This window comes from Hemitrygon akajei, chromosome 7, assembly GCF_048418815.1.
Source record: "Hemitrygon akajei chromosome 7, sHemAka1.3, whole genome shotgun sequence".
Taxonomy (NCBI): Eukaryota; Metazoa; Chordata; class Chondrichthyes; order Myliobatiformes; family Dasyatidae; genus Hemitrygon; species Hemitrygon akajei.
This window is the reverse complement of record NC_133130.1, coordinates 19,277,478-19,303,986: the sequence shown is the minus strand read 5'-3', so window position 1 is coordinate 19,303,986 and position 26,509 is coordinate 19,277,478. Positions and strand designations below refer to the sequence as shown.

The 26,509-nt window shown below is 40.1% G+C and overlaps 1 protein-coding gene across 1 annotated transcript; it reads left to right on the top strand.

Moving 5' to 3' along the window:
- The first annotated feature begins 11 nt into the window (after window positions 1-11).
- Window positions 12-26,509, top strand: hnrnpua (heterogeneous nuclear ribonucleoprotein Ua). Its single transcript, XM_073050450.1, has 14 exons — window positions 12-901; window positions 11,130-11,256; window positions 11,347-11,420; window positions 13,909-14,048; window positions 14,131-14,230; window positions 18,419-18,531; window positions 18,900-19,163; window positions 19,868-19,987; window positions 20,630-20,758; window positions 21,177-21,345; window positions 22,293-22,562; window positions 23,212-23,396; window positions 24,392-24,496; window positions 26,167-26,509. The coding sequence occupies exons 1-14, from the start codon at window positions 106-108 to the stop codon at window positions 26,221-26,223; spliced, it is 2,649 nt and encodes an 882-aa protein (XP_072906551.1). The 5' UTR covers window positions 12-105; the 3' UTR covers window positions 26,224-26,509.

The window sequence follows — 26,509 nt, the reverse complement described above, 5'->3', positions numbered from 1 at the left end:
ACGGCGCTGCCGCCACTGAGCCTGCGCGGCGCCTCGAGGTCGGAGCGGCGAGCGGGTCGGGTCGGATCGGATCGGAACCGCGAGTGCACGGAGGCCGGAGCCACCATGAGCGAGATCAACGTGAAGAAACTCAAGGTGCCCGAGCTCAAGGATGAGCTGAAGCGGCGGGGCTTGAGCGTGCAGGGCCTGAAGGCCGAGCTGCAGGAGCGGCTGCAGGCCGCCCTCGACAGCGAGGCCGAGGTGGAGATGATGGAGGGGGAGGGAGACGAAGGGCCGCTGGAAGCCGGGGAAAACGGCAAGGAGGAGGAGGAGGAGGAGGGCGGCCACACCTCCGTCAGCCTGGACGAGCTGCCCGAAGCGGTGTTGGCCGACGATGTGGAGCAGGAGCCGCTGCTGGAGGAGGAGGAGGAGGAGGATGCGGCGGAGATCGGAGACAAAGCGGAGTACGAGGGGCCTGGACCGGGATTGAACGGCGCCCCGCGGAGCCAGCAGCAAGCTCCTAGGCCTCTGGTCGAAGTCCAGGCCTGTGGAGAGCCCAGCCCGCCACCTCCTCAGCCGCAACAACAACAGGCCGCGGCGGCCGAGACCGCCCGAGGGACAGGGGAAACCATCGACTACGAGTTGGAGGAGGAGGGGGCCGAAAGCGCGGACTCGGAAGCCGAACCCAAGACGGCCGAAAGTGAAAGCGGCCTAGGCGAGGAGGAGGAGGAGGATGAAGAAGAGGAGGCGAACGGGATGGCGGAGGCCCAACCCCACGCGGCGCCCGCCGAGCCCCAGCATCAGGCGGGAGACGAAACAATGGAGCTTGGAAACAGTGCGGTCGCCGAAGCCGAGCACCGGCCAGCGGAGGGCGACGTGGCCGCCGACGTTCCCGAGGCCACCCCCCAGCAACCCAGCAAAGGTGAGATGGCGGCCTCGGCCTTTATTTATCCCATATCCCGGGGGAAAGGGGGGGGGGGGTGGGAGTGATGGGATGCGCCCTTTTTGAACGGTAACCGCGGCCGTCATTTCCGGCTGCCCGAGAACACATGTGAGCTGGCGGGAGGCTGCGAGAGAGGGGGCGGCGAAATGGGATCCGCTGCAAAGCATCGGGAGCGGAGGATGGGCAGTGAAGGAGGGTCGAGAAAATGGAGGAGAGGGTGGGAATGATTATAGAGAAAGCAAAATGGAGTAGCGAAGTGGAAACGCTTACAAGGAGGGAAATGGGAGCACAGAAAAGGAAAAGCGACACGTGTGGACCTCGCCGCAGCCGCGATGATCTTTTATCGTTGTTTCTAACTGAAAAAAAAATTGTTATGCATTATAATAAGAATATACTTGTTAATTCGAATAAGCCGAACATTCCCTTCTCCCTCTGAGGGCGAGCAAAACGGTGGTTGAGTGTCAGAAGCGTGTTTCTTTACTGCGTCCCAAGTGCAGCTTCTTGTTAAAGACTTACAAATAAGCTGGAGAAACTCAGCAGGTCGGGCAGCATCCGTGGAAACGAATAGTCAACGTTTCGGGCTGATACCCTCCCTCAGGGTTGAAGAGGGAGGGGGTAGGAGCCCTAACAAAAAGGTGGGGGGAGGGTGGGAAGTAGAAGGCTGGTAGGTGCCAGGTGAAAAACCAGTAAGAGGAAAGATCAAGGGGTGGGGGAGGGAATAGGCAGGAAAGGTGAAGAAGGAATGTAAGGGGAAAGCACTATGTGTAGTAGAAGGAGGCAGAATCATGAGAGAGGTGATAGGTAGCTGGAGGAGGAGGCAGAGTGAAATGGGATGGGGGTAGGGAGGAGGAGGGAAGTACTGGAAGTTGGAGAATCCAATGTTCATGCCAAGGGGCTGGAGACTACCCAGACGGTATATGAGGTGTTGCTCTTCCAACCTGAGTTTGGCCTCATCATGGCAGTAGAGGAGGCCGTGAATGGACATATCCAAATGGGTGAAGTGGGTGGCAACCAGGACATCCTGTCTGTTGTGGCGGACGGAGCGGAGGTGCTCGACAAAGCGGTCCCCCATTATGCGTCGGGTCTCGCCAATGTAGAGGAGGCCGCACTGGATGCAATAGGTGACCCCAACAGACTCACAAGTGAAGTGTTGCCTCACCCTGACACCTGTACCCTCCCTGCTTCCCCTCCCCCACCCCTTGATCTTTCCTCTTAATTGGTTTTTCACCTGGCACCTACCAGCCTTCTTCCCACCCTCCCCCCACCTTCTTTATAGGGCCACTGCCCTGACGAAGGGTCTCGACCCGAAATGTTGACTGTTTGTTTCCACGGATGCTGCCTGACCTGCTGAGTTCCTCCAGCTTGTTTGTACATGTTGCTTTGACCCCCCAGCATCTGCAGTGTGCTCTGTGTTTGCTAAAGACTTACTCGACACCAGTTCGTTTTCTTATGGGTAAACTTAACAAATATAACACAATCAATGATTGCCCAACTAGGGCTTTCAGCTGAAATGCAAAAAAATATATAAATAAGCAAAAAGATATTGAGAGCATGTAATGCAGAGGCCTTGAAAGTGAGTCCACTGGTAATGGGAGTATTTCAATGATTGGACAAGTGAAGTTATCCACTTTGTTCAAGCGCCTGATGATTGAGGGGTAGTAACTTTCTAAACTGGCCGGTGTGAGTCCTAAGGCTCTTGTACCTTTTTCCTAATGGCAGCAGTGAGAAGAGAGCATGACCTGGGTGGTGGGGTTGCTGATGATGGATGTCACTTTACTACAACTGTGCACCATGTGGATGAGCTCAATGGTTGGAAGTGCTTTTCTCATGATGGACTGGGCTGTGTCCACTTTTTTTTTATATAGAATTTTCCGTTCAAGGGCAGTTATCAATAGCATGAGAAGAAAAGTGCTTGAAGGGAGTCCATAGGTTATGGGAACAGTTCAATGATGAGGAAAGTGATTCCCACTGGTTCAGAAGTCTGATGGTTGAGGGGTATGTTTGTTTATGAAAGGAATTGCCAAGCTTGTGACTTGTGGTTTCTGGTGGTGAATTGATTCATTGATTGAGTCAAAGGACAGAAGAATAGAATGTGAAATGGGAGGTTTGGGTCAAATGGCTTTTTCTTGTGCTGCACTGTTCTATGAGTTTGGAAAGTAGAGAAATTTCAAACCATTGGTCACTGGGTCAGCAAGGATACTGCATGTTAGCACTTCATCCAGAGTAGGTTTGATGATTATAGACATACACAAAGTAGGGACAGTAGCTAGCCATGGGCATGCTGGCTACGGCAACTCTTATCGTTGATCTAGATGTAAATGAGTGACAGCATAAGCCATTAGTGGTTGTATTGGAGTCTTGTATCGTGATGTTGGGATAGATGATGTTGAAAGTGTGGGTGTGTTATCCGGGCTTCATCGCAAATACCATGGAAACATAGAAAACCTACAGCACAATACAGGCCCTTCGGCCCACAAAGTTGTGCTGAACATGTCCCTACCTTAGAAATTACTAGCTTAACCTTAGCCCTCTATTTTTCTAAGCTCCATGTACCTATCCAAAAGTTTCTGTAAACACCCGATCGTATCTGCCTCCACCACTGTTGCCAGCAGCCCATGCCACATACTCACCACTCTTAAGTAAAAAAAACTTACCCCTGACATCTCTGTACCTGCTCCCTGGCACCTTAAACCCGTGTCCTCTTATGGCAGCTATTTCAGCCCTGGGAAAAACCCTCTGACTGTCCACACTATCAGTGCCTCTCATCGTACCATAGATGTTGTAAATTGTTTCTGTTTTAGTGTTCAAAAAATATGTTTAACAGTACTTAAGCTAACAGTTCAGACGAATGTTGTTCAGTCATGGATGTCATCCAAAAGGGGTCTGGAAGGTGAGGTAAATTGGGTTTCATTTCCATCATTTGGACTTTGATATTGAGGTGTTGTGGACATGTTGGAACTAGGAAATTGTTGAATCCTGCACTAAGAGCATGTTGGTAGAACCAAGAAACCAAGTCTTGAATTGTGAAATAGAGTTGAGGACTATTTGTGTTGCCATTAATAAGATTTGAGGATGTAGCTTCTTTTATCCCACTGGCCAATAATATGCACTGACCATCAAGATTTTGAAACAGTTTTATTGCAAAAGTAAATCAAATCACTAACTGTATTTAGGGAGGCCATACAGCTATTTCTGGTGGTTCAAGTTTAAAACCATGATAAATTTCAATCAGATCTGCATTTAATGGTTTTCTAACATAAACACAAGATTCTACAAATGTTGGAGATCCAGAGTAACACACAGAAGATGCTGGAGAGTCTCAGCAGGTCAGGCAGTACCTATGGAAAGGAATTGAAGTTTTGGAGCCTGAAACGTTGACTAATTCCATTCCATCAATGCTGCCTGCCCTGCTGAACTACAGCATTTTGTGTGTTACCTAAGTTTTTAACCCTGTAGTATTCTGCCCAGTTGGTCATGAATATTAAGTATATTGAATCTCAAAAATGATAATAAGGTGAATTTTGGGTCAATTCTTTCATGCCAACTAAGATGCCTCGCTGCACTAGTGCCATTTGCCTGCCATATCTCTATTCCTTTCCTGTCCATGCACCTGTCCAAATAGCTTTTAAACATTGTATTCTACCTGCATCTGCTACCAGCGTTGGCAAATTGTTCCAGATATCCACCACCCTCAGTGTGAAAAACAAGTGCCCCGTGTCTCCTTTAAATCTTTCTGAGCTTAAACTCTGCCCTCTTGTTCGAGATTCTTCTTCCCTGTGGAGAAAAACTATTTATCCTCATTTATGTCAATAATAATTTTATAATCCTCTATGGTTATCTCTCAGCTGCCTTTGCTCTCAGAAATATAATCCCAGCCTATCCAATCTCTCCTCATCACTCAAGCATTCTAGTTCCTGCCAGTCTTCTCTGCACCCTCTTGATTAATCACATTGTCCCTATACTAGACCAGAATAATACACAATATGTCCTAACTAATGTTTTGACATCCCAACTCCTTGTACTCAGTGCCTCAGCAGATGAATGCAAGTTTACCACATGCCTTTTTGTAAATATGGTTGAAAGAGTACAGAGAAAATTTACAAGCATGTTGTGGGGACTAGAGGACCTGAGTTAAAAGGATAGATTGAATAGGTTAGGACTTTTGTTTCCTGGAACATAGGGGATTGTAGGGGAGATTTGATAGAGGTATGCAAAATTATGAGTGGTATAGATAGATTAAACACAAGCAAGCTTTGACCACTGAGGTTGATGGGACTACAACCAGAGGTCATGGGTTAAGGGTGAAAGGTTTAAGGGGAACTTGAGGGGAAACAGAAGGTCATTAGAGGGTGTCAAGAGTTGCCAGCATAAGTGGTACATACAAGCTTGATTTCAGTGTTTAAGATAATTTTGGATAGGTACATGGAGAGCAGGGGTGTGGAGGCCTAGGATCCTGGTGCAGGTTGATAGGAGTAGGCAATTTGAATGCTTTGGCATGGAGTAGATGAGCTGGTGGTCCTGTTCCTGTGCTGTACTTTTCTATGATGATGAATGAAGTATATGAATTATGCTTTATTATAATCAGTTACATCTTGTCCATACAATATTTTAAGGCCTTATGGTGCAAAAGTTATAAAATTAGATACCAGGCCCCATGTTGTGAATACAATGGATTCCAGTAATTGGGCTGTTGGTTGGTTAATTAGGACAACTTTTAAAGAACAAAAACTAATCAAGAAAGTAGCCAAGATTCCCTTCATTTATTTGGGATGCTCTTCTGCTTAATTGGGTCCAGAAACTGTTGCTGAACGGTTTCTAACTAGCTTAAGTGTTGTGCACTTGTGTGGCATTTAGGCACTACACCGTGCTTAAAGCGAACAGATTTTAAATAGTATATGTACATATATTTTAAATAGCACCAGTTATGTGTATTTGTGTTCAAAAAGCAGTTACTGTCACTGTTAGTTGGTAAGAAATGAGCAGTAATGCATTTTGGAAATTTTGCTTACTGTGGTTTCGAGCAGTCAGGCTTGGAGATGCCAGAAACAGCCGGGAGTGAAAATGGAAATGAGCTTTGACAAGTTAGGCACTACGAAGAATTTGAAGGTATCAGCAATCATGTTGAATGTTACAATGAAATGAAAATTTTGAGGTTACAATCATTAGAGTCATTGTATGAACACAGCCCATTATCTGCATTAGGTGTCTGTCCATTTTGTTCAATTACAGTCAATCAAAAGAACACAGCAGTGTACACTGAATTCCTCTGTCCATAACTATTAGAAACTGATACACAGTTTTATAGTGCTGTTGTAGCATTTGTAGTGTTCTAATATATTCTGTATTTCATTTAAGTACATACTTACTTACTTAGTTAAATGGTAGTTTGCCTTTTTTATGCCCGTTAACTATTTCCATGATCCTTCAGCTAATTGGAATGGTCGCTTAATTGGACCAAAATGTACTGGTATGTCCCAATTAACTGAAATCCAGTGCAGTTCAAAAGGTAAACATGAAAAAAAAACAACTACTGTTTATTAAGTAACAAATCATGTATTTAAATGAGTTCCAGAACAAATTAGAACACTATCAATAATACTGTAGTACTATAAAACTGTATATTAGTTCCTAATAGTTATCAACAGAGGAATTTATCCAGGGTACTTTTGAATGACTGTAAAGGAACAAAATCAGCGCAGACACCTAATACAGATAATGGACTGCCTTTGTACAATACTTTCAGCATTTGCATTCTCAAAATCTTCATTTCACTGTTACATTCTACATGATTGTTGATACCTTCAAATTCTTCGTAATTCCTAACTTGTCAAAACTTATTTTCATTTTCACTCCCAACTGTTTCTGGCATCTCCAAGACTGAATGTTTCAAACCGCAGTAAGCAAAACTGTTCTGAATTGTCTTAGTGCTTATTACTTGCTATCAGTGACAAAGTCATTTTTTTGAACACAAACACACGCAAGTGACGCTATTTAAAAACAGTTTACTCTAGATACAATGTCCATGCAGATGCATGTGACCTACGCTAGTTAGAAACAGTTTGGCAACAGTCTCCTGTCCCAATTAAGTGCCGCAGTATCCCAAATAAATGAAGGGAATCCAGACTATTTTTTCAACAAGGTTTTATTTAAAAGTTGTCCCAAATAAGCAGCTGCCTCTATTAACTGTTGGCCCAATTAACCAGAATCCATTGTATTGCCATGGGAGAATCATACATAAAAACTTACTTGCTACTCTAATCGGCTTTGTGAGTAAACCCCAAGGAATCTTCAGAGTCCCGAAGGCGGCTGGCTGCTGTACCCAGCACTGGCATGGCAACTCCTGTGATGCTGCTGGCACCAAACTGTATCGACTTCCGTCATTCCTTTTGGACCCGTCTTCAGCATGGGGGGGGGGGGGGTCCCACTGCATGGGTAACAAACAGACGGATCTCCATATCAACTCTGCCCTGGCTTGCGCCCTGGAAAGGCCACTCCAGCTTCGCTTCAGTGACTACCAGAGGCGCAGTACCCATGGTCGACCACGACCGACAGAGGCCACAGGGACTCTCATTGTGTGATGATACTGGTTGTTGAACTTTAGTTCAAGCTGGAGCAAAAGTGAACACTTGGAGAATACCAAACCTAGTTGTTGCTGCATCACAATTGCATGTCTCGTCAGGAAAAAAAGCTCAAGACTGCAGATGCTGGAAATCTAATACAAAAGAAACATGGAAATATTGAGCAGGTCAGGCAGCACCTGTAAAGAGAGAGAGTTAAGCTAACATGGCTTTACATTAGAACTATGAAATTTAGAAACACAAATTTTCAAAGTTATGGAAAGGTTGGAGTAATGTCTTTGGCGAAATGGAGATGAGAAAAAAGTGAAAGAGGTTTTGGTGCCAGCTGAAAGTGTATGTTGAAGGTTAGTTAATAGTAGTTGATCTGCCTGTGTAAAAAGTAAAATGAGGTGAATAGGACGCTAAGGAGAGAAACAATTAAGGAACTGTTGACACCAGTTGTTTGTATTTTTAAAAAGGATGCTGATAGAACAGGCAAGATTTGGTGAAAGAAAATGGATTAGTGGTGTAGGTTGGTGACATTTCATCTTAACTTCAAATCCTAAGGCACAAGGGATATGTTGCTTATCTGAGTTAGTTGAGTTCTGCAGATGCCTAGCCAGAAGATTAAATACTGTTTTATAAGTTTTGTTGGAATAGTATAGGGAGCCAAGTAAGGCATATGATAGAAGATACGTTATAAATGTGCCTAAATGTTTGCATAAACCAGATTTAATATTTGAACCACATTCAGAGATGCAAAGATTTTACAAAGTAATTCTAGAGCATGTGGGCATGTGGTAGGTGATTATATTTGGAAATGATCTTTGGTCTCTGCAGTAGGTGTAGATAGATAAAGGGATAAGTTTATGATGAGATTTGAACACCAGAAGAAAATATTGAAGTGTTTTGCAGAACCCAGGTCAGGAAATTGGTAAGAAGTTCATAGATCCTCGTGGTTACTCGAGCATGGCAAACAATTATTTAAGGCTATGTTGTAGTAGATTCCACATTACTCATTGTAACATCGATATGCCGTCAGCTGCAACTTATTTATGCATTTTGGCTGCAATTCCTATTCTCTGAAGCAAAGGTAGCTGTTCCAAAGTGCTCTGCTAATGCAGAGGGCTTCACTGAGCCTGTTCTGTATATTGTGTTTTTGAGGGATTTCAGATTCAGAAAAGACAGACTTACTTGGCATCCCTGTGTGATCCAGCTGTATTCTGTGCATTGCCAAGTCCACAAATGCATTTAGTGTGGTCAGGATATGGTCAATTCTTCCAGACATAAACTTTTTATATATTTGTGGTGGCTGCTAAATGACCACATGTCATTTTACTGCAGAAATCTAGCTTTTCTGCATTTTAAAAATTAAAAATGGTTCTATAGTGCAAATCAAAAAGTCTGAAGTGCATATTCCATTGTGGAATTGAAGATAAATGAACATTATGCTCTTGGCAGTGGCTTCATTTTTCTTTCATTTTGACAGGTTAAATTGCCTTTTAAATGGTAGTGTGATCTATCTCTCTACTGGGGGTTCCCAACCTGGGGTCCAGTTTAATGGTAGTAGTCCATGGCATAAAACGGGTTGGGAACACCTGCAAATTATTTATAACTGCTTGTAGTACCCTACTAAAGCTGAACAGGCAGCCGTTCCCAAATTTGGAAAAGGGTTATTAATAAGCAAGGACTATTTTTGGAAATGGCTTTGTCCTATTTCAGTCTCCCAATCATACAATCATGGTTATCTTGTCGGCCTTTTCACTGTCACACCAAGGGGTAAATCAGTGAGGTGGGAGAAGTATTAGATCTATTCGTCATGCTTTGTTTGCCTAGTATTTAATCCACACACTCTTACTTTGCAGTAATGTGTTTATAATGTATATGTTTTTAGATTTGAGGTCTGAAAGAATCAGTTCCCTCTTTTAATGATTCTGAACCAATTTCAAATCCATTTTGCATTTTTCTAACAGTCTTCCATTTTAAAACCGCATTAACAATAAGTCTTTATAATGTGATACATCACTTCCAGGGTAATGACTAAAATATGTGAATTAAAATATTCTTTCTGTAGCAACGTCAAGTGAATTTGTCCACTTTCAAGTGGTTTCCTGTTTGCTGTTCAATGTAAACTTACTCTTCTAATTAAGGGATGTTTCAGTTCTTGGACCAGAAATTACCGTGGGAAGCTGTATATATTTTCAAGGTTGAAGCAAGTGGCAGACTTTTAGTTAGAGTGTTCTCAGTTATTGAACATCCCCGTCAGCAAAATGGGGGTGATGATTCTATTAGGATTGTTTTATGGAGTAGGCTGTCTGGAGGGGGGTGTTCAAGGGTGGTAACATTTTCATGGAACTAGCCACATAAATTATGTTTAGTAAAATGAGAATCTAGAATTAAGCACAGTGAAAGCTGTTTAAATAGGCTGTACAGTGTGTTTATCAGATTGTTAGATGTGTAAACCTCTTCCATGGTTGCAGGGTGTCATACTAATTAAGTACATCTTACAAATAATCTAGAAAGGTTCAAAATGTCCCCTCAGTTCTAGAAATGTAATACAAGAACAGTAATCTGCTAATCCTAGTGTATTCTGTGCCCAGTGCATAAACTTGCCATGTGGAAATGAAACTTAAAAAGCTTTGAATGTGTCTTTTCCTAGTTATGTGCAATAATATAGCTCATAATAATAAAATCAAATCTGAAGTAAACAGGTAGTTCATAAGAATTACAAAGATAATTAACTTTTGCAAATCAGTTTAGTTGTCTAACAACTTGTGTTTAATTTAAATAGTTAAATCATACATTGTTCTTGTCACCATAGCTGCCTCTTCCCGTCTCCTTTCATGGAACTGTGGAGATTGTAATCCAGATTATAGAGTCATAGTAAAGTACAGCACAGAAACAGGCCCTTTGGCTCATCTAGTCCATGCAGCTTCATTTTGAATGGCCATTGAAAGATCCATAACATAATGATGTTGAACAATTTCTCGTGTACGTTTTGTAAGCTCAGTAGTTAGTCTCAGTGATTCATTTCCTCCTGCACATTGTGCACTGCTTTTCAGGTGTTTTCAGCACGTTTTGCAGAAGTTGATATAAACTACCATTGATACTTCCACTAAGATCATGAAAATCTAGAAGTCCTGACAGCTTTGCTTTGATCTTATGCTGAGATTCTTTAACCCTAGGAGTAGAGAATTCCAAAGAAATTTGTCCAAAATTGTATAGTCCATTGGTTCTAGGCTCAATAGTCAGGGGAACTCCCTCTTTGATTCTAACCTGTTGAGCTCTATAAGGATTAATTTCAAAATAAAGAAGAAATATTAGTTCTATAATTTTATTCATTTATGTTCCAGTCATTTTTATAAACTGGCTGCTTTGTTACCTGGAAGAGTTCTCCAAAATAATTGGCTGAATAGCCTCAGTAATGCTATCTTTGACTAATTATCAGGGATCTGAGGGATCTGATAAAATAGGCAGTTGCGTAACCTAGGTTAGAGAGGCAGTGGGGTGGGGGGGGGGGGGTCTATGAATGTAGCATCATTTTAGACAGTTGTTTCTCCAAGATCAATAGTGAATGCCTTATTTTGCCACTGACCTCAGAATCCAGGAGTGTATCCGTTGACAATTTGTAACTCACTTTTTTTTTGTAGACAAAGACAGCCAAGTTGAACAGGCAACTAATAAGAGTAAAGAGCAAAATCGCAAAGGAGTAAAGAGGCCTCATGAAGATCATGGACGTGGTTACTTTGAGTACATTGAGGAGAACAAATATCGGCGGTACTTATAATAATGTGTATTCAGTTTCTAATCATTTGTTTGTGTTCTGTTAAGTACAAAGTTATAATCAATGAGTATGGCTTTTTGCAGGTCTAAATCTCCCCTGCCCCCAGTGGAAGAAGATGAGGAGGAATTTGATGATACTGTAGTTGCCCTGGATACATGTGAGTGTACTAAGACATAGATACAAGAGTAGGCCACTATTGTGGCTGGTAGGGAAATGGATCAGCCATGATGAAATGGCGGAGCAAACACCATGGGTCAAATAGTCCAATTCTGCTCCTATATCTTGTGGTCTTGCGTCTCATTTTCTTTTACATGCAATCTGATGGCTCTGTTTTGAATTGCTCATCAGTTTAGCGCAGTCTTTCTTTGGGGATGGGGGGGGGTTGTCTCCATCCTAATTTTGACTGTTCCTCAAGTCAGGAAAGCATCATTTTAAGGATTTTTGTAATCTTCCACTCATTACTCTCAAATAACTGAATCTGATAACATAACATCAGTTGGAAATGTAAATTACTGGAAGTTGTGAACAACTGTTTATCTTTCAAAGATCTAGAAATAACTTTTCACCACTACAATCATCAATATTTCTTTCCAAGAATGAAATTGTCATGCTACCAAAACCCTCAGGTTCCATAGTAGGCCTGATTTAGAAGTATTGTGAGATTTTACTATGGGAGTTGCAAGCTCCAATCTGAGAAAGCTTTTATTGCCCTGAGACTTAATGACTGACAACCCATTTCTTTCTTTTGGTTAAAAGAGTACAGAGAACATTTACAAGGATGTTGCAGGGGCCTGGAAACCTGAGTTGTAAAGAAAGATTGAATAGGCTAGGAACTTATTCCTTGGAACATAGAAGATTGAGGGGCAATTTGATAGAGGTATACAAAATTATGAGGGGTTCTGGATAGGGTAAATGGAAGCAGGCTTTTTCCACTGAGGCTAGGTGAGACTACAACCAGGGGTCATGGTTTAAGGGCGAAAAGTGAGAAGTTTAAGAGAAACGTGAAGGGAATCCTCTTCACTCAGAGGGTTGTGAGAGTGTGGAACAATCTACCAGCACAAGTGGTGCATGTGAGCTTGAACTCAATGTTTAAAAGAAGTTTGATGGCTGGGGTGTGGAGGGCTATGGTTCCAGTGCATGTTGACAGGAGTAAAATTTAAATGGTTGGCATGGACTAGATAGGCTAAAGAGCCTATTTCTATACTGTACTTTTCTAAGACTAAGTAAATATCAGCAATGAAGTTGCCATATATTCTACACATGCATGCTATGCTGCATATGTATGCCCCAATTCCTATCTGCTCTAATTCTGAAATAGTGTATGGAGTTGGATAGTTGAGTCTCTAGATTTTGTGTTCGTTATTAACTAGGGTCATGTTACGGTTTAAAACAATAGCCTAAGATTGGAGGTTAGTGGGGCCTGGAGGAGTATCCCACACAAGTGAGGAAGCCGAGGACCAGAGGGCACAGCCTTATTATACATCCATTATAGAACAGAGATGAGAAATTTCTTTAACCAGAGTGTGGTAGATCTGTGGAATTCATTGCCACAGGCAACTGTGGAGACCAAGTCTTTGGGTATAAAGTGAAGGTTAATAGGTTCTTGATTAATAAGGGTTAAGGGGAGAAGGTTGGTGATTGGGGTTGAGAGGGATAATAAATAAACCATCATGGAATGACAGAGCAGACCTGATGGGCCAAATGTCTCTGATCTGCTTTTCTCCAAAGGAAGTATCTTGTATTAGAATACTTAGTATATTTTGTATTAGAATACTTCCCAGCTTGTATTTATCATTTAATAATTGATGGGAAAGCCAGATATCTCTTCTAGCCTATTTCCCTTCCACCCTTTAGCTGGTGACCCAGTGTAGGTTGTTTCCATATTTGTCTCATTTTTCTGCTTCAATAAAAAGATGTTTTGTAGGTAACTAAGTTGTTTTCTTTGTGGAGGTGGTAACTTACTCTTGTGACTTGCATACTGTATGGCTTAAAATTGTTGATTTTTTAAAAAGTAATTATTTAATCCCATTATAATGTGCTGTGTGTAAACTTAGCGCTGGATGAAAAAGAAGATTAATGTTAACCATCCTTATGTATGTGTTAAATAACTGGCGCAGGCTGAGGGTTGTATTAATTTTCTTCAGCGCCAGTCTCTTTCAGATCAGTTACTGATGTTGCCAAGATCCAGACTAGTTACTCATCACATGTACTTTGAAAGATGATGTGAAATACTTCATTTACATTGACAACCAATGCACCTGACGGTGTGCTGCACATTCTGTTCCAGTGTAGCATGCCTAAAGACCCCAGCAGAACAATACAGAACACAGCAAGCAACAAAACAAGCCCTGTTCCTCCCTCCCTCCTACCCACACACGTACAGAGTCCTCTAACCCCAAAAAGGCCATCGTCTTTGACTTTAGTATGCAGTAGGTTTGGATTTGGACACAAAAACATTTGGCCTTAGATTACCGCAGAGGGCCTTGACTTCCAGACTTTGGATTTGAAATACTGCATTTGTTCCTTTGGCTATGTTTCTTGAGTTAAATGTGTGCATGTCTGTCAATGTGTACTAAAAATTTATAATTTTACTTTTATGTTTGGTAATGGATTAAAGTGCTAACAAATATTATATTCTTTTCTAGATAACTGTGATTTGCACTTTAAGATCAATAGAGATCGTTTTGGCGCAATGCCTTTGACTATGGAAGGTTTTGCGTACCTCTGGGCTGGTGGAAGAGCTTCTTATGGGGTAAATAAAGGCAAAATCTGCTTTGAGATGAAGGTAAATGCCCTTATTATTAGCCTGTACCACCATTTTACTTTAAAAGCCACAAAACAATACTGATACTATTTTGTCTCAACAGGTAACTGAGAAGATACCAGTTAAGCATTTGCCAGCAGATCAGGCTGACCCACATGAGGTGAGGGTTGGCTGGTCACTGGCTTCCTACAGCATGTTGCTTGGTGAGTTCATTTTCTACTACCCCATAATCTGTATCTTTTTCCCTCTCCCCTCTTAATATTAGAGCAAATATGGAACTGTTTTTGTTGGAAATACTCTGGTCAACTGGCATCAGTACGTAGACACAATTCTCAGATGGAATTTTTTTGTTGTTGTTAGAATTACTCAGATTTCAAGCATTGTTGTATTTTGCTTTAGGGATATGCCTTCTGTGAAATTCCTATATTTCTAGTTTAGTTGGGCTCCATTACCTGCTAGGCCACATGCTTAAGACCTGACGTGTGCATTAACCACATGAGTTGATTATGAATAACTTCTATTTTGTGGAGGTGTATTAGAAAGAAAGAAACGTGGAGAGCGGTGGATTGGTAGTTGGCATAGTGGACTTTGAATAATGTTGCAATGGCTCAAGTACAGTACTGAGCAAAAGACTTGGGCACACATATATATAGCTAGTGTGCCTAAGACTTTTGTCAACTTGGAGTGGAGAGCAGGTTTGTAAATCTGGCAGGAGAAGGGAATGGTGAGGGTGAGCAGGAGAGGGTTGGGGGCAGGGGGTGGTGGTGGCACAGGTGCATACACCCAGCCCTGCGTCACCAGGCAAGGTCATTTGATTAAAATCATTGGTTTACTGATCATTACAGAATATCACTTTGGTGCTTCCTGTTCCCTCCCCTCTCCCCATTTTCCCAGTCATGATTCCCCTTTCCCTGCCTCCTTCCCACTCTTAGTCCACAATAGAAATCCATATCAGAATCAGGTTTATCATCACTCACATTTGTCACGAAATCCATTTTTTCTTTTTTTTTGCAGTAGCAGCAGTATTGTGCAAAGGTCTTAGGTGTGTGTGCATAAGACTTCTGCACATTACTGAATTTTTATAATGTACAAGTGTTGTGAATCTACAGTCTAGGGTGCTGTGGGAAATATAATTACAGAATGACCACAGCATTGTTCATTATTATTAAACTCAGATCATAAAGGTGAACAGATTCTGTTAAATTTGCCTCCCTTGGCTAAAAGAATAGCAATGCTGAAAATACTCAGCAGACCATAAACTAAGGCCATGAATTGAGAAGGGAAAATACCGTGTCTTTAAAACCACTGTGTGAAACCAAACAGTTTCAAGCCAGTTCATTGATGAAGTCAGCTGCACAGAAATGGTTCCAGTTTAACATAATTAAAATATTGCTAAAGCTGCACTGATTGCTGATGTGGGGGATGCAAAATGACTGCTGTTCTTGAGGTTTGTACATTGTTGAAGCACCACAAAATGATACTTGCAGTTCAGCAAGAGTCCTGATGGTACTGAAAATAGAAATTTGTTCTCTTGCCAAAAATGTGACATTTCTCAGCTGCTCACAGAATAGGGCAAAGAGGGAGCCTGAAATTTGAAGAATATGTAGCAGGGTACTTGAGTTGTAATTCTAGTTTTCATGAGACTGACAAATAATATCTACTGACTGCAGGAAAATTGCTGGGAATCCTTAATACCGGTTTCCTTGCCTACTGAAGGTAAAATAGTCTTCGCAGTTCACTCTGCCGAATTTAGAGCTGTATTGTATTGCAGGTGGTGGTGTATCAGTATTTATGTAGTTCATAAACATAGCATCCAAATAATGACAAGAAGGTTTGACTCTTCGTCCGCACTGAGATATCTGATGGCAGATTGCCACTATTTAGTTATAATTTATTTGCAGTAGTGGGGATAAAGTGAAATTGAATTTTGAGATTGGAGTCCAGAAAAATCTGCTAGAAAATGAATACTTGGATTGAGATGATTGTGTGCTATCTATGGTTGATTACTTTCTGAGCTTTTCTTTATCTAACTTGTTCAAAGTGCAAATACCCACGGGGAAAAAAACAGGCATGTTAGTTCTTGTGTTATACAAGAACTAATGAGATAAATGGTGTTAAATATTTCAGTGAAATGGATCATTTCAATACTTAAAGGTTTGAGAATCTCAGCTTCAGCTTCTTAAAACTATATGCCTTAAACATGTGGTTCATATTATTTATTGCACCATAGCACAGCAGTTAGCGCATTCATTGATGGGGCTTCAATTCCTGCCATGTCTGTCTGTTCTTGCCTTGACCATATGGGATTCCTCCAGATGCTCTGGTTTCCTTCCATATCTCAAAAATCATACATGTTAGTAGGCTAATTGTAAGTGTATGTCAACAAATACACTCAAAAACTTAAAGATGTACTGTGGAGAGCATTGCTGTCTGGTATGGGGGTGGCCTCTGCACAGGACAGAAAGTAGCTACAGAGGAAGTAGCTACAGAGGGTTGTAAATTTAGTCATCTCCATTTTGAGTACTAGCCTACAAAGTACCCAGGACATCTTCAGGAAGCGGTGTCTCAGAAAGGCAGCATCCATTACTAAGGACTTCCAGCACCCAGGGCAAGCCCTTTTCTCACTGTTAACATCAGGTAGGAGGTACAGAAGCTTAAAGGCACACAGTCAGCGGTTCAGGAACAGCTTCTTCCCCCTGCCATCCGATTCCTAAACAGACATTGAACCTTGAACGCTGCCTCACTTTATTAATATGTATTATTTCTGCTTTATGAACAATTTTTAATCTATTCAATATACGTATACTGTAATTGATTCACCCATTTATTTATTGTTATTATTTTTCTTTTATATTATGCATTGCTGCTAAGTTAACAAATTCCACGACACATGTCGGTGATAGTAAACCTGATTCTGATCTGAATTGGGCAGCACAAGCTCATTGGGCTGGAAGGACCTGTTACCATGCTGTATCTCTCAATAAATAAATATTCTTTAGTTAAAGGTATTTCCTGTCAGCAATTACATTTGGATTACTGCCATTCTTAAGAAAACACTAGATTTTGCCTAAAACCTGTGATACTCATATTTGTTGAAGAAAACCTTGTTAATCCAAGCAAGGTGTGTGTGCCATTTTTGTTTTTTTTAATGAATCTACAACAGTCAAAGAACACTACAGTGCAGAAATGACTCTTCAGCACATCCAGTCCATGTTGAAATATTAATCTGCCTAGTTCCATTGGCCTGCACCCAGACCTTAGTTCTCCATTGCCCACCCATCCGTGAACCTGTCCAATTTTTTCTTAAATGCTGAACGTAAACCCACATTCACCACTTCCAATGGCAGCTCGTTGTTCTCTTTAGACATCTCACCTTTCACGTTTAACCCATGACCTCTAGTTCTAGTCTCACCCAAACTCAGTGGAAAGATCTTGCTTGCATTTACCGTACCTATATACCCCTCATAATTTTGAATACATCTATCAAATCTCCCCTCAATCTCCTACGCTCCAGGGAATAAAGTCCTGACCTATTAAAACTTTCCCTATATGTTAGGTCCCCAAGTCCTGGCAGCGTTCTTGTAAAATTTCTCTGCACTCTTTTCGTCTAGGTAGGTGGCTAAAACTGCACACAATACTCCAAATTAGGAATCAGTAACGTTTTCTACAACTTCAACCTAAGATTTTTCCCCCGTTCTCTCATCTTGCAGTGCCTTCCTGTTGAATTTGTTTTAATTTTCTCAGCAAACCTTGTAATTTTGCTTTGACCAGTGCTTGACGCAAATAAATACATCTTTTCGCATTTCACACGGAAGCTCAACATCCAAACTGGTAGTTCTCTATTTCCTACTGTTTATTTTTTTTTCTCATCTTTTTTTCAATCTTGGGGAACCACATTTATGCTTAATGCACATTGCTTACTCTACTAACAAAAACAGTCTGGAGAAATCAACTCTATAAAATGCAGTACTTCAGAGAATCGAGTTTATACGTGCATTTACTCCAAGATTCCATTTCACTGTAGAACTGGCAATAAATCCCTGCTGTAAAGGCACTTCTGTCACTTTTCAAACAATACATTCAGGTTCAACCTGTAGAAACATGTGGTTTATCTAACAGTTGGAAACTAATGGCAATTAAGTATACCTGGTCCACAGTACTGCAATAACAAACATAATTTTTAGATTACCAAGAATATTGTCTCTTCCTACTTCACGTACCATCATCCTGATAGTCTTAAGAGAAGCGCTGTTGAATCAATAATCACAGTATAGAGATATGGGCCATGTGTACTTGAGCTCAAACTATTTTGTTGTGGCCTTTTTTCTCCCTTTGATTTCTTTTACAAATGGCATTAATTGCTCATGGAATTTAAATGAAACTCTTTTCAGGGGAAGAGGAGCTTTCCGTTGGATACTCTGGAAATGGAACAAAATGTTCAAATTGCAAATCAGAAGAGTATGGCGAAAAGTTTGGGGAAAATGATGTAATTGGCTGCTTCCTGGTAAGTTAATATTTTAGAAATCTTGGCATCAATTCCATTTTATGTTGTGCTGCATTATTGCACCCACTTTTTGCATTTTAAAATGCAGGGAAGTAGCACCAGTTTACTAACTTGAAGGACTGTTGAGACTTATTATTTTAATAGATGCCTTGCGTTTGATAAATGTTAAAATATTTGGAATATTGGCATGAGTTTGCAATTCAGTGTTTTGCCGCAGTTTGGGTATAAAGTAATGCCCATTACAGCTGATGCTGAAATGAATACCAAATACAATTGAAGCATAGGTTCTGTTAAGGATTTTTATCAGTTATTACTTGGAGATTGGAAATTCTCCAAATTTCCTCAACCTTATTTTGTGATTGTTACAGAACTTCGATGCTGATGAAGTTGAAGTCTCTTACTCCAAGAATGGACAGGATCTGGGTGTTGCGTTTAAGATTGAAAAAGACTGTCTTGCTGAGAGAGCTTTATTTCCACATGTTCTCTGTCACAATTGTGCAGTAGAGTTTAATTTTGGACAGATGGAGACACCATACTTTCCTGTACCTGAAGGCTTCACTTTCATCCAGCAAGTCCCATTGGAGGAGCGCGTTCGAGGGCCGAAGGGACCGAAAACCAAAGGAGAATGTGAAGTAAGTTTAATGTTTTTTTTAAAAAGCATTGCTGTTCTAGTTTTATTATAATGAAAGGAACGTAGGGAGAGATCATTTGGATTCCTTAATCCTCTTCTATTAGATCTTAGCCCTATTTTATCCATCTTTACTCTCTAGTTACCTATGAAAAATGTACTCTAGAACAAAAGCGATATTTATTAATTTACAATATTTGGAGTTGAAGGTCTTAACATGATATATATTCCATACTTTATTTCTGTCTATTAACATTTCTATCATTCTCTTATCACACCAAATATGTCTTTCATGTACTGGGCACCTAGTTGTACTTTCTTTATCTATAACTGTTCCATTAGAGATGTAACACAATTTTTTTTGTTTCCTGTTTCACTGAATTGTGCAGTACCAAGTGTGTGGTAACCTAGAGATATGGCAAAATTACAATGCAAAACCAGTAATTAGTAGAATAAATCCTTCTTGGGCTTCCAGCAGGGTACAGGTATCAATTATAACCGACATTTTGATGATAAACTCTGGCAGATGAAGATGGTGGAATTTGTCATTGAAACGTTGGTTGTAATCGATACCTGTACCTGGCTGGAAGCCCAAGAAAAGTTTATTCGTCATAATAAACTAGATCCTTTTATAGTGATTAGTGTTCCATTTGGAAGGAGTTATTTGTATTAGTCTGTAATAATTTTTCTTGATTTACTGTGTTTCAGGTTTTGATGATGGTTGGCTTACCTGGGAGTGGCAAATCAGTGTGGGTTTCAAAGCATGCAGCAGAGTACCCAGGCAAATACAACATTTTGGGGACAAACAACATCATGGATATTATGAAGGTTAGATATTTGATAATATGGTTTCTTGGTAGGTGCATGTGAATGAAGCAAAATTAATTGAAGAACTAGTTGATGTTTGACCAAAAATAAAGGTTACATTTGATTGCTGTTTATGTTATAAGTGCATGTTGGTGTATAAGCTTGTCTTCCCAGTAAGATTTTTAATTTTGCATTTAAAAAATCGTCAATCTAAGTAACACACCTAGACATGAATATATAAAGACAGTTTCCTATAATAATTCAATATACCCTGGGGCAAGCAGATTACAGTATGAAGTGAGTTTCTAGGCTTTTGTGCTTATTCTTGCTGTAATATGTCTTTAACCATCAACACATGAACATTATTTTGGTTAGATAACTAGGTCAAGGCACAATCAGTGAATTATTTTGTGATATTTGGATGCTTTAATATTGTTCTGCCATAGAATGCAACAGTTGTTTATAAAATGTGATCACAGAACACATGGCTACCTTTTAATATATATTTAAACATATTAAAGTGGTATGGAAGTAAGTAAAGATACTGCAATAATAAGTTTGCTGGATAAGAAATATATGGACAGGCAATTAATTCTTGGTTGTTCTCTGGTCATTTGTAATGTTCTAGGTTACTTTCTGCTCAACATTTGTTAACTGTTTCAGGTGCTGAGCTTCAAGCCTCAGAAGACCGATAGAGGTAAATTAACCACATTGATCCAACAAGCTACGCAGTGTTTGAGCAAGTTTATTGAGATAGCTGCTCGCAAGAAGCGCAACTACATTCTTGATCAGGTATGTAGAAGTTATGTTTTATTCTTCTCTTCCCCTCCTTAATTAACACACATGAAAAGATTGTTCCTATTGATGGTCTAAACAGCAGGTTAGATTGTTTGAGAGACAGAAGGAGTGAACTAGATATATATTTAGAAATTGGTACTCAAGCATGGACTAGAGGTAGGGCTCTTGAAAGGCTCTTGAGTTCTCAATAACAGGGAAAGCACCAGTAAATGGCACATTGAATCTTTACTGTAGCCATTCCTCTTTGTAATTCTTTACTGTAATGAATTGTATATAGTGGAAAATAAACTGATGCTGGACAAATTAAGAAAGATGGGATGCTGTGAAAGAATGGGGCGGCAGGGGTGCCTGAATAACTCAAAATGAGAAGCAGTTGTTTTTCAAAAAAAACACTTTTAATTTTCTTGTGTAGACAAATGTGTGTGCAGCTGCACAGAGAAGAAAGATGTGCCTGTTCGCAGGCTTCCAGCGTAAAGCGGTTGTCATTTGTCCATCAGATGAAGAATATAAGGAGCGTTCAAAGAAGAAAGCAGAGGAAGAGGGAAAGGATGTCCCAGAACATGCTGTTCTGAAAATGAAAGGTGTAGATCCAATTTGAGTGCAATTCTGGTCATGCCTTGATCAGTTTTACTTTGGGAGCTAGAACACCTGGTCGTTGAATGTGTTAGTGATACAACAGTGCACTTAGCAATTATGTGTTTATTTTTAACCAAATCTTTTAAGTGTATGGTGTCCTGTTTCAGAATCTTTCCATATATATGTTAGTTACCTATTATCTCGGATCTCCTGATTTTCTTTTGAGCAAAATGAAGAGATACTGTTTTTGGATTGATTTGACGTGTGTTTTACCGCTAAACATAAAATATTTTGTGCCCTTTTTTAAAAATAAATTTATCAGTTCAGGGTTGAGCTGTAATTACATCCAGTTACTCTGCCGTGCAGGTTTTTTTTAAATTTAGTTTTCTCATGTAATTTTAGTCTTGTGATATTTTATAGGTTTACAGTACATTTCTCAACTTTGATTTATATTGTTATAATTCGAACACTTCTTTAAATGCCTTTTGCTATACTTAGTTGTGTTTTTGATTTTAATATCCTTTGTAAACGAGCTCTTGAGGTGTAGCCTGCATTGAAGTGTAGGGAGAGGAAGTTTTCCAGATAGACCAGTTTAAGTTTCATACTTCCAGGTGCTTCAACTGGTAACCGTATTGCTGTGAGAAATAAAGATTGTGGCCTTTTTATGTTTGCCGCGTCTGACCGTGGTTAGTAATGGTACTGGAGTGCCCTTTGCATCTCCTTGCACAGTATGTCTTGCCACTGTTCAGTGGCCTTTGCTGAAGAAAGCATGCATGTGGACATTGGGTGAGTACAGAGCTCGGCTGTGCTGTTTCCCATAGTTGAGCAACCTATTTACACTCTGTCCTGCCTGAAGTACTTTTGAAGGCATTGTGGACATGCAGACAGAATATAGTTTGGAAATAATGCATTTGATGCATAGGTTCTTAATATCATTGGCCTGTTTTTCAAGGTATCTTCGCGCTCCCTGAAGTGGGTGATTTTCTGGATGAGGTGAGCTACGCAGAACTGGAGAAAGAAGATGCTCAGAAGTTGCTTGAGAAATACAAAGAGGAAAGTAAGGCAGCCCTTCCACCAGAGAAAAAGCCCAATACCAATTCTGGGAAAAGAGCAATGAATCGGGGACGAAGTGGTCAACGAAGTGGAATGAACCAGTACAATAGAGGTGGTCAGAGAGGAGGACGTGGTGGATATCAGAACCGCGGTGGCAATTACAGAGGAGGTATGAACATTGTGCAGCACTTGTAAGTCCCATTACTGTATTGGTTGTGTTTCAGTCCTTTCACAGCAAACCACAAGCTTGCACAGAGAAAAACAACAAGGATGAGATAGTTTCCTTTGGCGTTTAGTTTGCTGGTACACCCTTTGGTGTGTTGTATAAGTAACCATGATTTTACTGTGAGCCTTTATGGTTAAATGTAGGTGTATTGCAAGCAAGATGACTCGTGCTTAAAACTGATGTTCCCATGTACTTGTTGCTGGATCCAGAGCACAATCAAGAATCTAGTTGGTTTGCTTTTCCTGATGTAACTTGGCTTGGACCCATTGAGAATTGGGTATTTTGTAGGATGTAACTGTTCATAGAATCATGCAGCATGGAAGTAGGCCATTAAACCATAACATGCCCGTTTAACTGAGGGTTGTTTTGAACATTTTGCTGAGATTGTTTTTCTATAAGCTTACTTTCTCAAAGTTACCATGCAGAATTGTGATTAGAGACCATTCTGTCCATCCTGGCTGTGCTAGTTCTTTGAAAGAGCAATATAATTTATCCCATATTCTGCTCTTTCTAGACAGGTTAGTAATATTGTTATTGTTTTTCTTTTTCAGCTATTCATTTAATAATCTGAATATTCCACTCTTTTGTACAGGTTCGAACCGTGGGCAGTTTAACAGAAGAGGAGTTCAGCAGAATCGTGGGTATCCTCAAAACCAGCGCTTCACTCCAATGATTGGCTTTTCCAGGGGTGGTTTCATTGACAGGGGCTTATACAGTGGGAGAGGTGCATCTTACAACCACAGGGGTCCAGCAGACAACCGAGGAGGCTATGGACAGGTACATTTTGAATTCTTTTGTCCCTGAGGGAAAACTTGTCTGGTCTTTGATTCCATTAAAAAAAACTGAACCCAAGTTTTTTAACAAAATCTGTAAACCATAAATCTTACCATTCTGATTTATGTACCGTATGATGGCAACTCTTCAAAATTTGAGTAGTCTGATTTTTTTAGTCAGACATAAGCATTCTCACTTTAATATTTTAATAACTTCTTTGAACAGTTTTTCTTTTTTGTTCTTGTATGTAATGCTTGGTTCTTCTGCTGATTTCATGTTTGCTTCATTTCCTTGTGTGTATGTTTTGTAATAGCTTGTCTTCACACTTGGCACCACTTTAGCCATTGCCATGCAAATTATCTTTTAGGTATAAAGCTGTTCCTTTAAGGAATTCTCCGCCCATGAAGTGCAGTTCAATTATTGATTATATGCAAATCAGTGATTGATAGATTTTTGGGTATTAAAGGAATTGTGAGATTTGAGAAAGTTGTGTTTTTCAACCATGATCTCATTAATTGACGTATTCCTCTTCAGGGGCCTAAATGGCCCAGTTTGAAGAAGTGTAGCCTTGAGCCTTATCGCTTCTATTTATTGAGTCATTTGTCAGATTTAGAAATGGATTAGATTAAACTGGAAAGTCCTCTTTTGTTGTATAAAGTTGATGTACCAGTTCCCCACTAAAGTCAATGCTGCCTTTGAATGCAGGAATTATGCAGTTGTCCACTATTGCTTTTTGAAACAATGCTAGTATTTGCATATGCTACACTAGTGAAGTTATTTCCAATCAGAGTCCTATTGTACAGAACTAAGGAGAACAGTTCTCTCTCCTTGCAAGTCACTCGGAAATTTTGTGTAGAACAGCCAAGTGTTGAGAATGCAGATTCAGTGGTGCAGTCCTTTTCAGAAAAAAAAATAGGTGGTTAGGCAGCCAAGTCAGGGAGTAAGTGTAAAAAGTACAACCCTATCTCTTGACTGTAATCTCTCTTCATTCACAACAGAATTTCAGAGGCAGGGGAAACCGTGGCTATAACCAAGGCTACAGGAACGAAAACTTCAACCTAGGTCAAGGCTACAAACAGAACTGGAACCGTCAGCAGCAGGCGGTAAGTAACTGGGCGGAGGGACAGCAGATGTTTACCATAAAGTTGTTTGTCATGTGATAAATAAAACTCCATTGGTGTCATTATCAATCGATGCATGTAGACAGATCCTTTTTGCTTGGTTTGGTTGTTGGCCAGAAGTATTAATTTTAATTCTTGATGTCAGCACATCTTTGTTTATTCAAAATGTGCTTTTTAAACTCGCCATGAAAGGCAAGTGGTTCTTAAACTGCTGGGGATGAGAGCTTATAATTGGTTTACAATTGTCACATGTTACAATGCAGTGAAAAGCTTTTATTAGCCTGCCACCCAGACAGATCATTGCATACATAAGTACTTTGAGGTATGCAAAAAGCAATGATAATAATAAATGTAGTGAGTAGATTTGAGAGAAGAGTTCCCACAGACTTTATACAGTTGAGTTAAACAAATGGATGCTCCATTGTTAAAAATAAAATTGGAGGATCTTGAATCCATTTAGAATTGAAGGCAGGTTGTACCTTCCTGACTGCAAGATTTGAAATATAAAACCGAAATTGCTGGAACTATTTGGCAAGTTACACTTACTGCTAAGGAGAGTGAAATGTTAAAGTTTAACTATTTTGTGACTATTTCCTGCATAATCAGTTTTTATTTCAGATTTCACCTCTCGTGCTTTGACAGGTATGGCTTTCATAGTTTTTAGCCTGGTTCAATGTGATGACCTCGTCTCAGAGCAGTAGTTGTAGTCATGCTGGCGTTGGGCTGTTTTATCGATGATTTGTGAATATGAAAAGTGTCAGTTGTTGTCTGAGAGTCAGAATACAAAACTCTACACTGACAATTCATTGTAGTCCTGAGCAAGTATCTTATCAGACTATACATTTTCCAGCACAATTCTGAAGAAGGACAGTAAGTTCTGCTCAATATTTCAGAATTAGATTTATTAGTGGAAGCAGTACAGTGCAATACATAAAATATAAACTACCATAAGGAGTGAAAAAAGAGCAAAAGTAGTGTTCGTGGGTTTAATGTCCATTCAGAAATCTGATGGCAGAGAGGAAGAAGCTGTTTATGAATGAGTGTGTGCCTCAGGCTTCTGTTCCTCCTCCCTGATAGGTAGTATTGAGAACATGTCCTGAGTGGTGGGGGGTCACTAATTTTGGATGCCACCTCTTTGAGGCATTGCCTTTTGGTGGGGAGGCTAGAGCCCATGATGAAGTTGGCTGCTCCATCAACATAACCCCCAGAGCAACATTTTTAAAAAACTGTTTTTCAGGCAATTACCACGTTGCCCATGGTCTAGATTGACTGTCTTGATTTCCTTCGTATAATAGTGACTGTGCAAAAATAGTTAACTAAAATTATTGCTTTCTCATAAATTGGATGATGATAAATACAAGTCTGGTTAACTGCCACAGCTATTGTTTAAAATAATGGATAAATTACATTTTCATTTTGCCTTCCACTATGAAATACAGAGAGCCCTTGAAAACATTATGTAATGGGCAGTTATTTCATGTAAAAGATTATCTACAGTATGTCATTACCTTCCTTTTAGCAAAGAACCAGTGTCTCATGGCATTTATACCAAGGTCAATAATGGGAGGAATGACCAGACAAGCTATTTTAATAGGATTGAACTTTCCTGTATACTTGTGCTGTTTTTAATGTTTATTTTCTTAACCTTGCAGCGACTTCAGCAGTTCTGGAGCCAGTACAGTAATCATTATAACAAAGACTACTACTAGGATCTGCAGAGAGTGATCCAACAACTGTAACACAGCTGTAACTTCAACCAAGAGATGTCAACTTTTTTAATCTTGATTTTTAAACATTCCAAAACAAAGTGCCTGCAGGTCGTATTTGGAAGCTTTATCAATTAATTGATTTTTAAGTGTCTTTTATTTTTTTACATTTTAATTGTAATGTTTAGGTGGAATGTGGTGAACCTCCCAATTTCTAGAGGATGAAAACATTTTCAGTTTCTGCATTTTTTCTGTAAAATTTTATCAAATAAAACCCCTCTGAACTTGT

What these genes read in the sequence shown, in the direction of transcription:
- hnrnpua (XM_073050450.1), top strand. Translation starts at nt 106, where the DNA reads ATGAGCGAGATCAACGTGAAGAAACTCAAGGTGCCCGAGCTCAAGGAT. An exon ending in TGCTGTTCTGAAAATGAAAG is followed by an intron (nt 21,346 to 22,292) that starts GTGTAGATCCAA and finishes CTGTTTTTCAAG; the next exon opens with GTATCTTCGCGCTCCCTGAA. An exon ending in ACCGAGGAGGCTATGGACAG is followed by an intron (nt 23,397 to 24,391) that starts GTACATTTTGAA and finishes CATTCACAACAG; the next exon opens with AATTTCAGAGGCAGGGGAAA.